The 16,294-nt window shown below is 44.7% G+C and overlaps 1 protein-coding gene across 11 annotated transcripts in view; it reads right to left on the bottom strand.

Annotated features, from left to right (window-relative positions):
• The window catches only part of DHX35 (DEAH-box helicase 35), a 117,805-nt gene that overhangs the window by 64,408 nt on the left and 37,103 nt on the right, over positions 1-16,294 (bottom strand). For all 11 annotated transcript variants that reach the window (XR_003524666.1, XR_003524668.1, XR_003524667.1 and 8 more), the window contains 6 exons: positions 15,357-15,515; positions 13,229-13,439; positions 9,180-9,304; positions 6,383-6,437; positions 3,473-3,568; positions 1,585-1,679 (listed from right to left, as the gene is read on the bottom strand). Coding sequence is in view for 7 of the 11 variants with exons in the window: in XM_027622281.2 (XP_027478082.1) it covers positions 1,585-1,679; positions 3,473-3,568; positions 6,383-6,437; positions 9,180-9,304; positions 13,229-13,439; positions 15,357-15,515 (741 nt within the window). In the remaining 4 variants the exon portion in view is untranslated. The remainder of the gene's footprint in view (positions 1-1,584; positions 1,680-3,472; positions 3,569-6,382; positions 6,438-9,179; positions 9,305-13,228; positions 13,440-15,356; positions 15,516-16,294) is intronic.

Genomic DNA, 16,294 nt, shown 5'->3' with positions numbered 1-16,294 from the left:
GGCTCTGCCATCTCCTGAAAACCTCAGATTGGTAATGTACCCATTCTCGGCCTCAACTTATCTGTAAAACCAGGATCATTAAACCTATCAAGACTGCTGAGGAATTAAGATGATTCGCTATAACACCTGCCAGAAGTATCAGAGAGATGTTAGTGTTCTTGTCTCTCTCCTCCCCGATCCAGTCAATGCCACCTCTTTCAGAAGAACGCCCCCCACAGCCCTAGGAGAATATAAGTTCCGGGAGGGCAGGAGGCTAGCTGTCTGACACGTGGCAGACATTCTGTATTCAGGGGCTACCACCAGCCGCACAATCCTTTCAGACAACGTCCCTCAATTTTCTTTTCTGTAAGATCCTGGGCAACACCACCCTGCTCTCATGAGTTCAAGAAACCGCCCATATGATACATACATAAGCACACAAATACACTTAGTAACTCTAGAATTTTCTCTTTGCATCAAATACCACATACTTAACCAACCTACCTAGCCACCTTCCTGCCTTCCATCCATTCCTTCGTTAAGAGGTATTTCCTGAGCACTACCAGAGGCCAGGCGCCGTTCTAAGCATTTGGGAGGTAGCAGTGAATCAAAGAGTGGTGGAAGCCAAAACCAAACAAGCAAACCACACAAATATATGGTACAGCAGGTGGGAGGACGGGCTAGAGAACACAGCAGAGGAGAGACTGGGCCAGGGCCGGGGTTGGGGGGGGGGGGGGTGGAAATGCTGCAATTCCAGACAGTGGTAAGGGCCTCAGGTTCCTCATCTTACAAAGGAGTCTGTCTGCTCTGAGGGAGGATTGTCAGAGAGTTAAGAGAAAGGCAAACAAAAAACAAGGGAGAAAATGGACTTAACCACCAGGCACGGAGGCAGGAAAGTATAATCTATCATGTTATGACTGTCAGGAAAAAGACAAGCAACTGTAAGAAAGTCCAAGTTCAGCTCCTGCATGTGCAAGGCTGCTATTTCTCACTCTTCCCACAGGAACCGGCCCCGATCTCACCCTGGCCTGCCTCTGTCGGTGTGCCTCACCTCCGGGGTGCTCTGCGCAGCCTGACTTCTCCAGTCTCCCCAGCGCTCGCTCCTTCAGTCATCTCTGGTGCCGGGCCTTAGGCAGAGCCCTGCCATCTCCTTGGTTTGGAGTACCCCTCCACCACCAGCAAAATCAGCCTGCCGTGCCCAGGTACAACTCCTTACATCACTAGTGTGCCACCAGGTCTCTGCCAGAGAAGCCTGAAGGCCAGTTTCCCTCATGGGGAGGTCAGCAGGTCACAGTTAAGACTGGGGGCTCCAGACTGCGAAAGGCAACTGCCCCACGGCTGTGCAATCACAAATGAGTTACCTAATCTTTCGGTGCCTCCACCTCTAAAAATGATGAGAAGAGTGTTTACCTCCCAGGGTTATGGGGAAGACACTAGGAAACACGACGCACCTAAAATGTCTGGCACAATGTCAGGCACACGGCAAACACTCAGAATGCAAGTGGATCCCATCTGCACAGCCAGTGTGCTCCGGAGAGTTTCAACAAGGGGAGCCCACAGTGAAAGAGGCCAGTATGAATGGCTTGGGGAAAAGGCTAGACTTACTGCCTGAGACTTCTGGTTTGAGGGGACCACAAAGATATTCTGGATTTGCATCATAGCTGCAATGCTTAGAATTTCCTGAGAACAGCCAAAATTTCCTATAAAACAAAAAGCATGTTTGATTTCAAACATGTACTGTCAATGAGAAGTTAAAGACATTTTGTTATTTTCTTACACCATACTACAAACTAAAATCATATATTTATATACAGTTTGACTGTTTAGTTGTAGCATCTCAACCTTTACCCTGCTGAATGTAATGTCCCATATGTGGCCCAGATGAAGGGAGGCCCAGGAAGACTCTGAGAAAGGGGCTGCTATACTAGGCAGCTGGGACATCAAGGACTCTCGCTGTGCACCACGGTGGGGCCAGAGGAGCTGTGTCCCTAAGGACAGGTTTACTCCACACTTGTTCCCTACTCCCATCGGAACAGCTAGGATCCTGGCCAAAATCCAAGACAGAAAGGAAGGGCAGGGATTATATGGGTTGTGTCCCTTCTGCGGTCTCTCTCTTCCTGGACCCTTCTCTGGGACAGCCTTGCTCCTGACAGGGCTCACCCGACCCAGTGAGCCCAAGGCATGCCTAGACCAGGGCAGCACTCCGTGAGCAGCAGCTGCCCACGCCTGGGAACAGCGTCCAAGCCATCGGTGCGCTGGGGAACTGGACGGTGACATTTCTGCCCCTCTGTAGTCCTCCCCACAGCTTCCTGCCTCATGGCTGACACGCTCCCCCACCCGAAACTTAAAAAGAGTCCTGTTTCTCAATGTAAGCCTGAGGTCATCTGGATGTTTCAAAACTAAAGCTACCTCTTACCATGCTTAGTCTGAAACACAGCTCTGTAAATTGCTAGTGAATATAAAAGTTAGCCAAAAGCAAGAAAAAATTCTAACTTCCTTTCGTGGTAGGGGTGGTGGGTAGATGATTCTGATCTGACCTCTAACTTAGGAACTTTCACCCCTTACTCCTTTTCTCACAAACATCTGAAGGCGTCAGGGAAGTTGGGCCCCTTGTATGCTGGTGGTGGGAGTACAAAGGGGTGTAACCTCTGTGAAAATAGTATGGTGAGGCCTCAAAAAATTAAACATAGGATTATTGGATGATCCAGCAATTCCACTGGAAGTATATACCCAAAAGAAGTGAAAGCAGGGACTCCAACAGATGCTCGTATGCCAATGCTCACAGCAGCCCTACTCAGGATACCCGGAAGGTGAAAGCAACGCAAGTGTCCATCGACAGATGAACAGTACATACACACAGTGAAATACTAGTCAGCCTTAAAGAGGGGCATTCTGACATAGGCTACGGCACGAATGAACCTTAGAAGACAGTAAGTCAAGTGAAATAAATCTGTCACAAAAGGGCAAATATTGTAGGATTCCACTGAAGGGAGGTTCCCAGGATCCTCAAATTCATGAAGACAGAGTAGGAGGGTGGCTACAGGGCGGGGGGCGGGGGGGAGTGGGGAGTTCGTGTTTAATGGGGACAGAGTTTCAGTTTGAAAAGATGAAAAAGTTCTGGAAATGGATGGTGATAAGGGCTGATTGACAATGTGAGTGTACTTAATGCCTCAGAACTTAAAAATGGTTAAAATGGTATATTTTATGTATTTTCTACCATAATTAAAAAAACAAAAAAACAAAAAACTTCTGTTTAAAAAAAAAAAAATCAGGCGTCCGTTCTGGGCCCCCCAGGAAAACAAAGGTGTTTACTGAATTAATTAATGGTGACTGACACAGAATCCCCAGTTAACAACAACATGCCCCAAATCAGACAACGTTAGAGGAAAGCTCCTTCACTACTCGGAATATATCATGCCCTTCCCCAGGGTGCACAAAATTCGAAGAACTAATCCTGTGACTGAATCAATGAGAACTATTGGTCTCTACCTACCTGATTCAAGCAGCATTTTTGCAAACATGGGATTCAAAGGAAACTCTGCGATTCTCATGCCAAGCGGTTCAGTTAGGCGACAGTCTTTGTCCAGACCTGCCGTAAGAACAAGAACAACAGAAATCAGAAGGCATGCACCATTGTGTTGGAAGATGTACGGTTATCAGGAGGATAAACGATGATGTACACTAGGAAAAGGTGTCCAAAAGATGAATCATGCTACCAAACTCAATCTTACATCAGAGTGCTGTTACATTAAAAGAAGACCCCCTCTGAGCTCCTGAATAGCCAATTTTATTGAAAAACTGATACTTCTAATAGCTTCTATTCAAGGACTTCATTCCAAGGAAACAGCCCTGCAGCCTCCTCCCGCTCCCCACTCCCCTCATCCACCCCAGAGACTGCTCCTTCCAAGTGCAAGTGCAGATGTCCCAGAAGGGCATCCCACGCCCTCCACTCCTCCCACACTATGAGAGCGATTACAAGGCCGGCGACTACAAATCTAAACATCTGCCCAGATCTCCCTTGGATGCCAATACCAGAACCGTTCATCCAACTGCCTCCTGGGCAGTTTACTGAACTGGATGGACTCCAATTCCCCACATCCCTCCTTGCCTCTGTGCCACTAGCCAATATTCAGGTATGGGATTCCGGAGACACTGACTATTGTTTTACTGCCATTCAGACTATTCCCAAGATGTACCATTAAAATACATGTTGCAGAGCTCAGAATAAGACAGGAAAGGTAATTTCTCTTCTGTTCCCATGTAATCATCTCTTGAAAGGTGACAATTCAGCTTGTACCTGTAAATTAAGTTGGGTGGTTCCCCCTGCCTTCTCCAGCTTACTTAGGGCAGTGAAGAAATAGAAAAAATTTCAACTTTCATCCTGTTGGATTAGAGGCAAATCAATCCAAATGAAAAACTTCTATGTTGTCAATGTTCTCTCATACTCATTACGGACTATCCCAGGAAACCCTGCTTTCAGGGTCCTATCACATGCCTGAGAACAGGGATGGGAACCTATTCCAGCACACTCACTCTGGGCTGACTTGATGCAGACCCACCTAAAGGCCTTTTAATTCACTTGACAATCTTTTAAATCAGTAATTGGCTATTCCTTTGTGGGGAAGTATCACAAACATAATGAATGAAGATGGACCCCGTTTAAAAAAAAAATTAACTCAAAAAGGAGCACAGCCTTACTACCTGTAAGAGCTCAAACTACAAAAACTTTTCAAAGAAAACCCAAGAGAGATCTCCACACCCATGGGTTGTGCAATGGTTTCTTAGGTAAGACACCAAAAGCACAAGCAACAAAAGAAGAAATACATATATTGAACTACATGAAAACATAGAACTTTTGCACTACAAATGATACTATCAAGAAAGAAGAAAAGCCAACCACAGAATGGGTGAAGTATTTACAAGTCACAGATCTGATAAGAAACTTATACCCAGAACACATAAAGAACTCCTCTAACTCAGTAATAAAAAGACAGTACCCCAAGTAAAAATGGGCAAAGGATTTGAATAGACATTTCTCCAGAGAAGATCTATGAGTGGACAATAAGCACATGAAGAAGTGCTTACACCATTAGTCATTAGAGAAATGCAAATCAAATCCACAAGATAGCACTTCATTCCCACTAGGATGCCTATAACACAGAAGACAGATAACAAGTGTTGGCCACTTGCTATCATGTGGAGCAAGTGGAACCCTCATACCCTGCTGGTAGGAATGTCCACCAAGAACTAGCACATAAATGTTTACGGCAGCATTATTTACATTAGCCAAAAAGGGGAAACAACCCAAATGTCCATCAACTGCTCAACGGCTAAGGATATTATGTGGCATATCCAATCCATGCAATGCTATATTATTCAGCAATAAAGAGGAATGAAGTGTCGACACATGCTACAACACGGATGAACCTTGAAAACATCATGCTGAGTGAAAGAAGCCAATCACAAAAGACCACAGATTATATGATTCTATTTATGTGAGATTCCAGAATAGGCAAGTCTACAGAGATTAGATCAGTAAACTGCCTGGGGTTGGGAAGAGGGGAAAGGGAGTGGGGCATGAGCATTCATGGGTACAGGGTTTCTTTCTAAGGTGATGAAATTGTTCTAAATGCTCTAAACTTGGGGTGATGGTCGCACAACCCTGTGAATATACTAAAAACCACTGAACTGTACACTTTAAATGGGTATACTGTATGGTGTGTGAATTATACCTCAACAAAGATGTTAAAAACAAACAAAACAATCTCAAAGGACAAAACCTCCACCGAAACTTACTACCAAACCAGACATTACGTTCACTTGGGGCAACATTCACAGAAGTTAGGTACTTCCTCAACAGGTGAATTCAAGGCTACAGTTTTCTCTATCTTAAACACTACATTTTTAAACAAGAGAACAGAGGTTCTTCCAAAGCATGGTGTTTCCTTGCCCCAAAGAATTCCACAGGCTGGTCAATGGCCCAATTCTCCACAGGGAACTCCAGGAATGAAATGAGGGAAAAAAGGGAGAGAACACTAAGCCAGAGGTTTTAGGATGGGGTGGAGGGACTGAGAAATAGGCCTGGAGAGGTAACACCTGAAATACTGGTAGGGAATCTTCTAGATGTCTTTTAGGAGTGCGGCTCTAATGATGGTTATTAATAGCTCCTGATATACCAACATGCTTTATAAATTCATTGTCCTAACTGGAATTAATGTACTATTAATCTAATTATGGTCCCACCTTTTTATTTCCATGAAGCTTAAGGGTTGTTAAAAGGATTATATATATGGGGAGAACCAGTCTCATCCCTGAAGATACTAAGGAGCCCTAACGTGAATACAACCTAACCAATACCATCTATTAGTAAGCAGATCAGAGAACACATAAGAGACAGGCATACCTCCCAGGGCATAGAGTAACTCCAACGCTTGAACCATCGACTGGGCTGGGGGGGGCTGTAAAAACATAAAAATCCTCCTAAATTAATTTCTTCAGGTAACAGACATAAAATGTGACTATTTCCTGCTCAAATCCACTCTTCCCTCTCATGTGCCCCATACATACCAGCCTCCATGCTTGTGTTTCGTGCTGGTGCCCTTGAAATGCCCTTCCTCTCCTTCACAGCATCTTTACTACTATTTGGTCTTCAGTGTCGGCTTGATTAAACATTGTCCCTTGGAGCCCTCCCTCATGCTCCCCTCCACCAGAAGTGATGGGTTCCTACCTTGAACAACCTTCCTGTTTAGTCCTACACTCTCATCAGACACTTCTGATTTTGTCCTTCACAGTCTCAACCTTCTACTCCAGCAGCCCTGGTGGGTAACACTGCACCAGGCCTCGCGCCCACAGGGGGCAAACTGACATACGCAGAATCTGAATTTCTGAAAAGAAAGAATGCTAGGCAATCTAACGTTAATTTAAGCAAAGGTGCTATTGTGATCTTCGGTCTGATTCTCTGGATCCAAATCACATCTCTGGTATTTTCACCTAAACACACACTGACTAGTATTTCTCTCTGGCCTCATCTCATTTGGGACCATATGCGAACGTTTTAACATAATTGGAAAGACTGCATATGTATAATTTTAGTTTGTTTTTCTGCATGGTTTTCTGTTTTCATTGTTTGTTTGTTTGTTAACCCAGAGAAACTTCACAGTGATTACTTGGGATGGGTGCATAATGTTCCAACAAGGTCATACTCCATAAAATACACAATTGTCTTCCTCCTGAGCAACTGAGTTTTCAGTTCTTTGCTACTTTAACTAACACTGCTAAATAAACAAAATTATATGTGGCCTGTGATTTCAACTGTAAAAAAAAAAACAAAAATACCACAGTTTCAGGAGAAAATAACCAGAAGGGAATATATGAAGATGAATTTGTATGTATTTTCCTCATTCTTCAGTTGTCCAAAAGTTTATGATTTTCATTATTCTATTTAAAAATTTAATATACAATGATACTATAAACATGATCACACTATGTACGTTCTTTTCCTCTTTTTCTCAGGAGAAACTTCCCTGAGAAGAAATACGAGGCGTTTCTAAGCCTCATAAAATAACATCAGAAAGCCCTCCAGGACTGAAGCAGCAGAGGATGAAACCGCTTTCCCAAACTGTGTCAGCTTTGGACTTTCTCCTTTTTCTTCCTGTTTGATCACTTAACTAATGTGAAGTGGTATTTTACAGCTATTTCAATTTGCACTTATTTCTCTTCTAGAGAAGCCAAACATGTTCCAATGTTAGTTTACTATTTGTGTGGCTCCCTTTCCTTTAGCTCTTTCTTCAGTGGATATTTATTCCAAATGATGCTTGACAAACTGCAGTTTTCGAGACGCTGATATATCATTTTTGCCATTATATGTTTTCCTTTCATCTTAGATGGGAGGCTTTTCTGAAGCTTTTAATTTGCATATACTGTTTACCTTCTCTATAATTTCTTGCATACACCAATAATCAAAGAGTATATTTTTTCCATACTTATGATAAACACACAGTTGTTTTCTTTGGGAGAGAGACTGATATTTTCTATTCCTTCATTCACCTAGTTCATCATGACATATATGACATGAGGGATTTTATTATCTGAGAATCCGGGCTTCTCACACCACGTAACAATGCAGCTGGGATAGAACAAGAGATAAAACGCTAGTCTTCTCAAATCATAAAAATTCAAGAAGAAAATATGACTGAATGTTTACTAACTGACCTAGATGTGGGGAAGTGCTCCATAAGGACAGGAATAACAGAAGAAATCAGAGAGACAGAGACAGAAAGATTTTACTGTGGAAATACTTATATGTCTGCACGTTAAAAAAATAAATAAAAAAACAATAAAATACAAATAACTAAAAAACCATTTGCAAGAAATACCATAAACAAAGGTTAATGTCTTTAATAATTAAAGGACTCTTAAAAACCACAATAAACACTAATTCTAACAGATAAATGGTTTAACAATTCAGAAGAAATATAGAGTGGACAATAAATGGTTTTTTTTTTAAACTGTCTTTTGAGAAATCAAACAATAAGGTACAGATACCTGTCCTCCCTTCCCTTCTCCCTCCTAACATCAGTCAAATAAGCAAACCTCTAAAAGGAAGTACCACGGCATGGCAGAGGCACAGTGTGTGGGGCAGCGTGCACTGCTGGAGCGTACAGCAATCTGGCCACACATCAAGGACGTACCCAATGACTATGGCTGTTTGACCCAATAATTCTACTCCCAGGGACCTGCCCCAGGAAATAAGCAGAAGGGCGATCAGCCACGAGGACATCCCCCGAAGCTCTGTCACAGCCCTCCTGGCTCCCCCAGCTGTGATATTCCCTCACGCAGACCTCTACACACTCGCCGTCCCGGATCTCCTCACCTCCTGACCTGGTGAAGTCCTGCTTGGGTTCCAGGTCTCACTCCGCACAAGACTAACCAGGCTGGGGCCCTTCCTTCGTCTCAGAGCACTGGACCCAAGCATGGCAATTACCCACTTACTTATCATCCACCCCCGCCCGCCCGGCAAGAACAGGATTTGTGTCTGCCCTCTCTGGCCCTGCTCCCCCGTACCCTGCACGGGGCCTGGTGCAAAGTAGGCACACGACACAGGAGCTAAGTGGAAATTAAAAAAAAAACAAAAAGTGATGCACTCTATCTAATGTCCTGACATTTGCCCGCGGGCATTCCAGAGAGAAGGCAGGACTTACCGACATGAAGTGGAACCTGAGGACGTTGTTGATCCCTAGCGCTTTCAGCTGTAGGATGACAGGCGCCAGATTGCTACGCTGCATCTCAGGGACGGTGCATTGAGGCAGCTTGTCAAAGGCTTCCTCTGAGGATAAAAAATCAGAACTGTTTGGGGTCAAATGCCACTATCAAATGCAATCATTCCGCCCAAGGGACAGTCTTCCTTCTCTAAGGAGAGGCTTGAAGACTCTAGGATCAGATGCATATGATATCACGACACAGAGTAGTTTCCTATTCAGAAAACACCATTCTATTTAAAAAGGTACCTTAGCAGTTTATATCTTTATAAATAATATATCCTTATACAAGTCTGTTCTTTTACTTTAGGATGCTTTTTTAATGGTGCTTTTTGTCAGCAGAACGTGAAATCAAAGCCACAGGTATGTGCTGGATCACGACTGGAACCCAGGCCCCACTACCTCTGCTTGGGGCTGCAGTAAGTCTAGAAGGCAAGACCTGTAACTATAAGCAAAGAACAATCTCAAAGTAAATCACTAGAATATAAGAAAAGACCAAATCTTACAAAGAGCAAAAGTTGTCCAAATCTAACTTTTAAAACCGACGAGCCAGGCCCACATCACACTCAGAATCTGGTCACCAAACAGATGAACAAATGCTTACAATGCCCCATCAGGAACAAAAGGTGACCTCCAACAGGAAAAAGCTCCACAAGGCACAGAGGTGCCAAGATGGGAGGGGCAGGAGAAGGGGTAGGGAGGGAGAGACCTTGGAGGCCTTTTCAGAAAAGCCTGACAAACAGGGCAGTGAGGGGGGCGGGGAGAGGAAGGAAGGGATTAAATCACTTTGGTATATATTCAGAAAGCTTATGGATTATATAGAGAAGGCTACACCCACAAAATCCCTCTCACATCAGTCAACATTTTAACTGTGCACACCCTCCTTAGGTCAAGGCTGGCCCAACCTCCATGCAGATCATAAGGCTTTTGTTAACTAGAGAAAGAAAACAACACCAAGAGGTGCCAGGAAGAAATAGCACTATCACTGAAGAACTTTTTCAAAAAGGTTGTGAGTGAACAGATAACCAATGTTCTGTGGATCAACTGATACAAATGGCCACAGGCATGGGTCTACCTGGGAGATGCTGAAGAACAAGCAACAGCAGGAAGTTCCAGATGGAACATTCCTTTTGAGTTTCAAGAGCATTTGGGGGATAGCTTTTTGGTAGGATAACCACATTTTCCAAGCATACTGCTGACGGAGGGAGAATCGATGTTCTCAGATACCAGGACGACCCTGCCGAGAAGCCGCTCAAAGGAAACAGTGCTGCCCAAGAGTTAATGACATTCAGTTAAACTCTACTGAAGACCAAGTGTGTGAGGCCCTGGGCCAGGAGCAGCAGGAACAGCCTCCAGAAGCTTCAGTAATATGAAAGGGCCTGGGACCAAGACCAAAAACGGTCACCTCCAAGGCCAGGTCCCAACCAGTGAAGAGTCCTCCTGAAGGAGAGTGGAGGCTCAGGGAACGAGGAAACACAGTCATTGCAAAAAAGCATGTGAGGTCACTTCATGAAGGAGTTGTCATTTGAGAGAGGATTTGAAGGATAAGGGGGATCTGTTGGGCGGAGGAAACAGCCCAAGGAAAGGTATCAAAGATATGAGATGTGGATGTGGAAAAACAGAAAGTACGTTTAGGAAGAGCGGTCTGCAGGTGGGATGCAGTGTAGGGCAGGTATGTGGATAGTGGAAGAACATAAGCCAGGAGAAGTCCTGGAGGATTCTGGGAAACAGTTCAGGGTCTGAGCACATAGCACCCTGCTCAGGAATACACTCTGTGAAAGCTCATCTAAAAGCCAGTCAGCCAAGAAAGCCTAGAGGCTGGATGCTAGTATACCCCATTACTGTCAGGTGGGCCCTACCCAACCCCACTCCACTAAAACTGCTCCTGCTAAGGAGGCTGGTGACCTTTCAACCAAATCAACCTGCCTATCTTTAGTCTGCATTCTGTGACTTTATTTCTTTGGAGGATGAGATAGGCGGGCCATTTCTTCTTTAAAAATAGCCTGAGTTCCTCAAAAAGTTCAACATGTATGACCCCACAATTCCACTCCCAGGTATATGCTCAAAAGAATTAAAAACAGGTACTCAAAACACAGTTTCATAGTAGCAGCTATTCACAAAAGCCAAAAGGTGGAAATAATCAACTGATGTACAGATAAACTAACTGTGACATATCCATCCATGAAATATTATTCAGCCATAAAAAAGAATGAAGTACTGGGGTACCTTGGGTGACTCGGTTGAGCGGCCAACTCTTGATTTCAGCTCAGGTCATGATCTCAGGGTCGTGAGACTGAGCCCCAAGTTGGGCTCTGTGCTGGGCGGGGGCCTGCTTGAAATTCTCTATTCCCCCTCTCCCCCCTGCCCCCACGTCCCCTCCCCCTCTCTTAAGAAAAAAAAAAAAAAAAAAGAATGAAGCACTAATACAACAGAGATGAACCTGGAAAACATTTAGCATTCATTACGCTAAATAAAAGAAGCCAGACACACAAGGTCACATATTTATGATCCCATTTATACAAAATATCCTAAACGGATAAACCCATGGAGACAGAACAGACTGGTGGTTGCCAGGGAGGAGTGCGGAGAAGCTGCTTAATGGGTACAGAGTAAGGGAAATACTCTGAAACTAGACAGAGGCAGTGATGCACACTGCGGATGTAATTAAATCCCACTGAACGGTTTGATTTAAAATGGTTAACTTTATGTGATAGGAATTGCACCTCAAAACATTTGTTTTCAAGTATCCTGAAACTTTCTCTTCTTCTAAATTTCCAGATGCCTTTTAACCCTCGGTGCTCTCTTTCCTCCTATCGCCCTAGCCTCTGGCTCTGCCTGCCCCCTCCCATGGATACCCCCCTCACCTGCTTCCTCCCCACCACATACCTATAACATTCCATCCCCTCTGCCTGCTGCTATCCTTTCCCCGGGAGAACCGCTGGGTGGTCAGTAAGATCAGGCACAAATGTTCAGTTGTGAAGCCCTCCCCGGCAGCGTAACTCCCTGTGCTCTGCTTCCAAGGCTCATTCCAGTATGGCAACCCTATCACACTATAATATGCCGATCGGTTTGCAGGGCTGCCTCCGGCACCTGACTGTCCACCACGTGCCCACAGACCACGTCTCACCTAGCCCAAGATCTCCCAAACCCTGGCACAGTGGCTGGCCTACGGCAGGTGCTCTGTAAACGTTTGCTACAAGAAAAAATAAGGACTGAACAAGGGTGATGGTTACCGGAAGGAAAGAAGAGACAAATGAAACCCCTGGATCTGGGAAGTGAGCGCAGACGGATGCTAGACAGAGGATTAAAAATAATGTGAAAATTAAGTCTGGACAACTGAGGAGAAATCTTGGTGCCATCACCCACAAAAGAGAGGCACAGAGAGAGAGAGAGAAGCTCTGGACATATCACTGTCGAAAGCAAGGCTGCCTTCAAGCTGGAGAGAAAGTTCCTGAAGGGCTGGGGCAGTCTTTATCATAATTTGATCTTGCTCCTTCAGAGCCTAGCATGGTGCCTGCCAAAGAGCAGGAGCTGAACAACTATTTGCTTTCTTTCTATCAGTGGTCTCAGGACAGAGCCTGCCATTTTCACTCTGCAAAGATGCTCTGAACCAGAGGCAAAGATGGAACCCACTGTGAGGCCTCATAGGAGTCAGGATTCTCGTTCTTCCCAGAACAAGAAAGCAGCACTTGTTAGGCTGCCGGAAAGGTAAGAAAGACAGGATCTGAGATATGTGGCTCAGACTACAGGGAGGTCTACACCCAGACATTAGGCTGGAATGGGGATGGCAATAACTGGGGACTCATGGGCCAGCCTCGGCCAATGGGAGCAGTAGCAAAGACAACAGCGGGGCCAAGGGACAGAGGGCCTGGTGAGGGGGGAGTCTGGAATTTTATGTGAAGTTCTGCCCATGCGGGAAACATCTGTGATACTCTGCAGTGCTCAGACTAACTAGGAGAAAGTCAAAAGCCCTGAAGGAACGCCACACTAACCTGTATAAAGGCGGTAACATTTTCCCGAGCGGCTGCGGCCACCACGTCCTGCACGCTGGTTGGCTGATGCCTGGGACACCGGGACCACCACCAAGCACTCAATGGCCGTCCTGGGATTGTAGGCTCGGAGTTTCACGAAGCCACAGTCAATCACATACACAATCCCGCTGATTGTAATGGAGGTTTCGGCCACATTGGTGGCCACTATCACCTAAGTCCCCACAGCAAGAAAAGTAAAAAGAGAAGTTATCTGGTTCTTTTCACTTTTAAGAAACTACTCAAAATCCTAAAAGATTTCTTAAAGATATGTCCAACAGTGTAGAATCTGTAAGAGGCAGTTTAATATACTGGAAAGAACATGAGTTTTAGGGTTAGGGTGCCCTGGGTTTGAATTCTCCAAGGTGTGACTTTGGACAAGTTACTTAAATTCCTGCCAGTCCCTCATCTACAGAATATTCACCCCCTGCTGGGTCGTGGGGGGGCATCAAATGTGAAATATCCATAAAGCAATTGCAGCTTGGTGCTTGGCCCATAATAAATACTCAACAAATGTTAGTTTTTGCCTTCTGCACAACTAAAGCAAATCACCACCCTGAACATCTTTATTCATTCATTCACTCACACTTGGAACTATTTTCTGAAGGTCTGTGCTTTGCAGGCACTGTTCAAAGTGCTGGGGATGTATGAACACGGAAGACAAGGTCCCTGTTCTCCCAGAGTCTGCATTCTAGTGTGTTTGGGTGGAGAAGCAGTGAACATAAACAAGCAGATAACCTCAGAGTGACAAATACCATGAACAAAATGTGACAGAGCAGTAATACAACATTACATAGCACTTAAAGTGTTCCCTGTGTATTAATAATAGTGGGCTGTGCTACTTTGGATGGCCAGGGAAAGCCTCTCTAAACGAAGATTTTGAACTGAGGCCTGAGTAACAAGAGGCAGGCAACCCTCTAGATATCCAGGAAGAAGAAAGAGTTCACAGAAGGGAGAAAGAGGCAGAGAGGCCAGAATCCAGAGGAAGGACGAGATGAGGCTGAAGGACAGCAAGGGCCAGACCATGTGCTGTCTCTGGGCCACCGTGAGGTGTTTACATTTTATCTCAAGTGCACCGGGCACTGCCCCTGGAAGGTTTTGAGAAGCAAGGAACATGTATAGATAGACAGCATTTAGAACTTTTTAAAAGCACTTTTGTATCTATCATCTTATAAAAATCTTCCTACCATTTTTATACAGTAGACATTTATGATTTTATACCAGAGAACCACCGATCCAAAGGTTCTTATTTATGTTTCACAGCTGAAAAAACTGGGCTTGAGGCTGAGTAACTCATCCAGGCGCAGAGTAACTCAGGCACAGAATCCAGGCCTCCTGACTGATTGGCCACAGTTCACATTTGGCGGGGCCAACTTGAGGTGCTTCATCCCAATGCCCATGAGGCTGAGCACCTTCTTCTAAGTGGTCTGAATTGGGAGTGGACCCTCAGACCATCCCTCACCCACTGTCCTCTCTGCCACTTGCTGATAAACAGCTACATTAAGCCAGCTTCGGGAAAGCCAAGTAAGGCCCAGGGGGTGATGAGCAGGACACAGACTGGCTGCCTGCTGGTTCCTTCCAACCAGTGCTTCTCACCACACCCTCCCCCACCCCAATTTCAAGGCTAAATATTTTTAAGCCACACCCTGAATTAATTGATTTAAATTTGGCTCTATAGGCTAACTGATGTCTAAAACAAATGGTTTAGAAACCATTTGTAGTAATTTAGCTATTGTTCCTGACTGATCACAATTCACCTAGACAATCGTTTAAGCCAAGCTAATATTGGGCCGTGGGGAAATACTGAGCAGGCGGAAAAGAGGCAAAGGGAAGTCACTTGCTCTGATAATTACTGTCAGAGTGACCCTTCTGTGAGGCAGGTTTAGAAATCTCTACAACATACTATTTATTGTGTGCTTTTAGATCTACTGTACAGAAACACGGACCTAAAACTCTTAAAGAAACCTTCCCATTTAGCAAGCTTCACTTCAATTAAAAAAAAAAAAAAAAAAATCTTCCCAGTGCATAGGGAAGGGGCACTGACACAACCCCAGCTGGCTGCAAACAGCCCTGGTCATCGGGTTAGTCTCACCTTTCTGACACTGCGGGACACCCTTTCAAACACTTTCATTTGCTCAAAGGAAGGTAGTCCTGCGTACATGGGGAGAACCCGGAGGTGTCTCTTCATCCCAGTTCGACCCAGCGCCCGAGCCTGCTCAATCAGCATTGACACGACAGTCTCCACCTCTTCCTAAAGACATCCAACCAGGAAAAACCAAAGAAACCAAGATCAATCCAGCACACCATTTTATCAGACTTGAAAGAAAATGAAAATCAGGATCAGAGTTTTAATTGCGGTCAGATTCATGATTTCTAGTGTGACCACACTCTGCTTGGGCGTGGTTTTCAATCAAATGCTACTGAACAGCGGTGCCTATAGGGTGAAAATTTGCAAGTGTCAGATTCATTACTGAAATCTCTACTATCTGCAGTGAATAGAAGAGCTCCCGATAAACAAAACCAAAGCCTATCTTACTCAGCTTTCATGTACTGTGGCAAACAAAGGATGCCATACATATGGACAAGCCGTGACATATGCAATCGCTAGAAGCTTTCCCCAGAAGAGATTACGGTACCATGGAAAGTGTTGACAGTGGAAAAGATTATGGCAGGAGGGCGGTTCTGAACAGTGCTCTTGGGCTTCGTTCAGTTGTCCTTCCAGAGATATGCCCACTAACCACCTCCAGGAGGAGTGGTATCAATGGGAAAGAGGCTTGCACAAAATGTACCTAACGCAATATTTCATTGTGGTAAACAAAACAGCCACTGACTACATCATTTACTCTGGACTCAACTAATAAACTTAAAATATACTGAACCCTCTGCAGACAGAACAGCTGGGAACTAATGATTCCTGGACAACCTAGTCAGTAGATGAATGACATCAATCCAAACAATTTTGTACGCAATTAAGTAAACACAAAACACAATAAAACATGAAATGAATGGCTAAGTAAAGGAACAGGCCCC

This window comes from Zalophus californianus, chromosome 8 (assembly GCF_009762305.2).
Source record: "Zalophus californianus isolate mZalCal1 chromosome 8, mZalCal1.pri.v2, whole genome shotgun sequence".
In the NCBI taxonomy this organism is placed as follows: Eukaryota; Metazoa; Chordata; class Mammalia; order Carnivora; family Otariidae; genus Zalophus; species Zalophus californianus.
The sequence above is the reverse complement of the archived record's forward strand: the minus strand, read 5'-3'. Positions and strand labels throughout refer to the sequence as shown.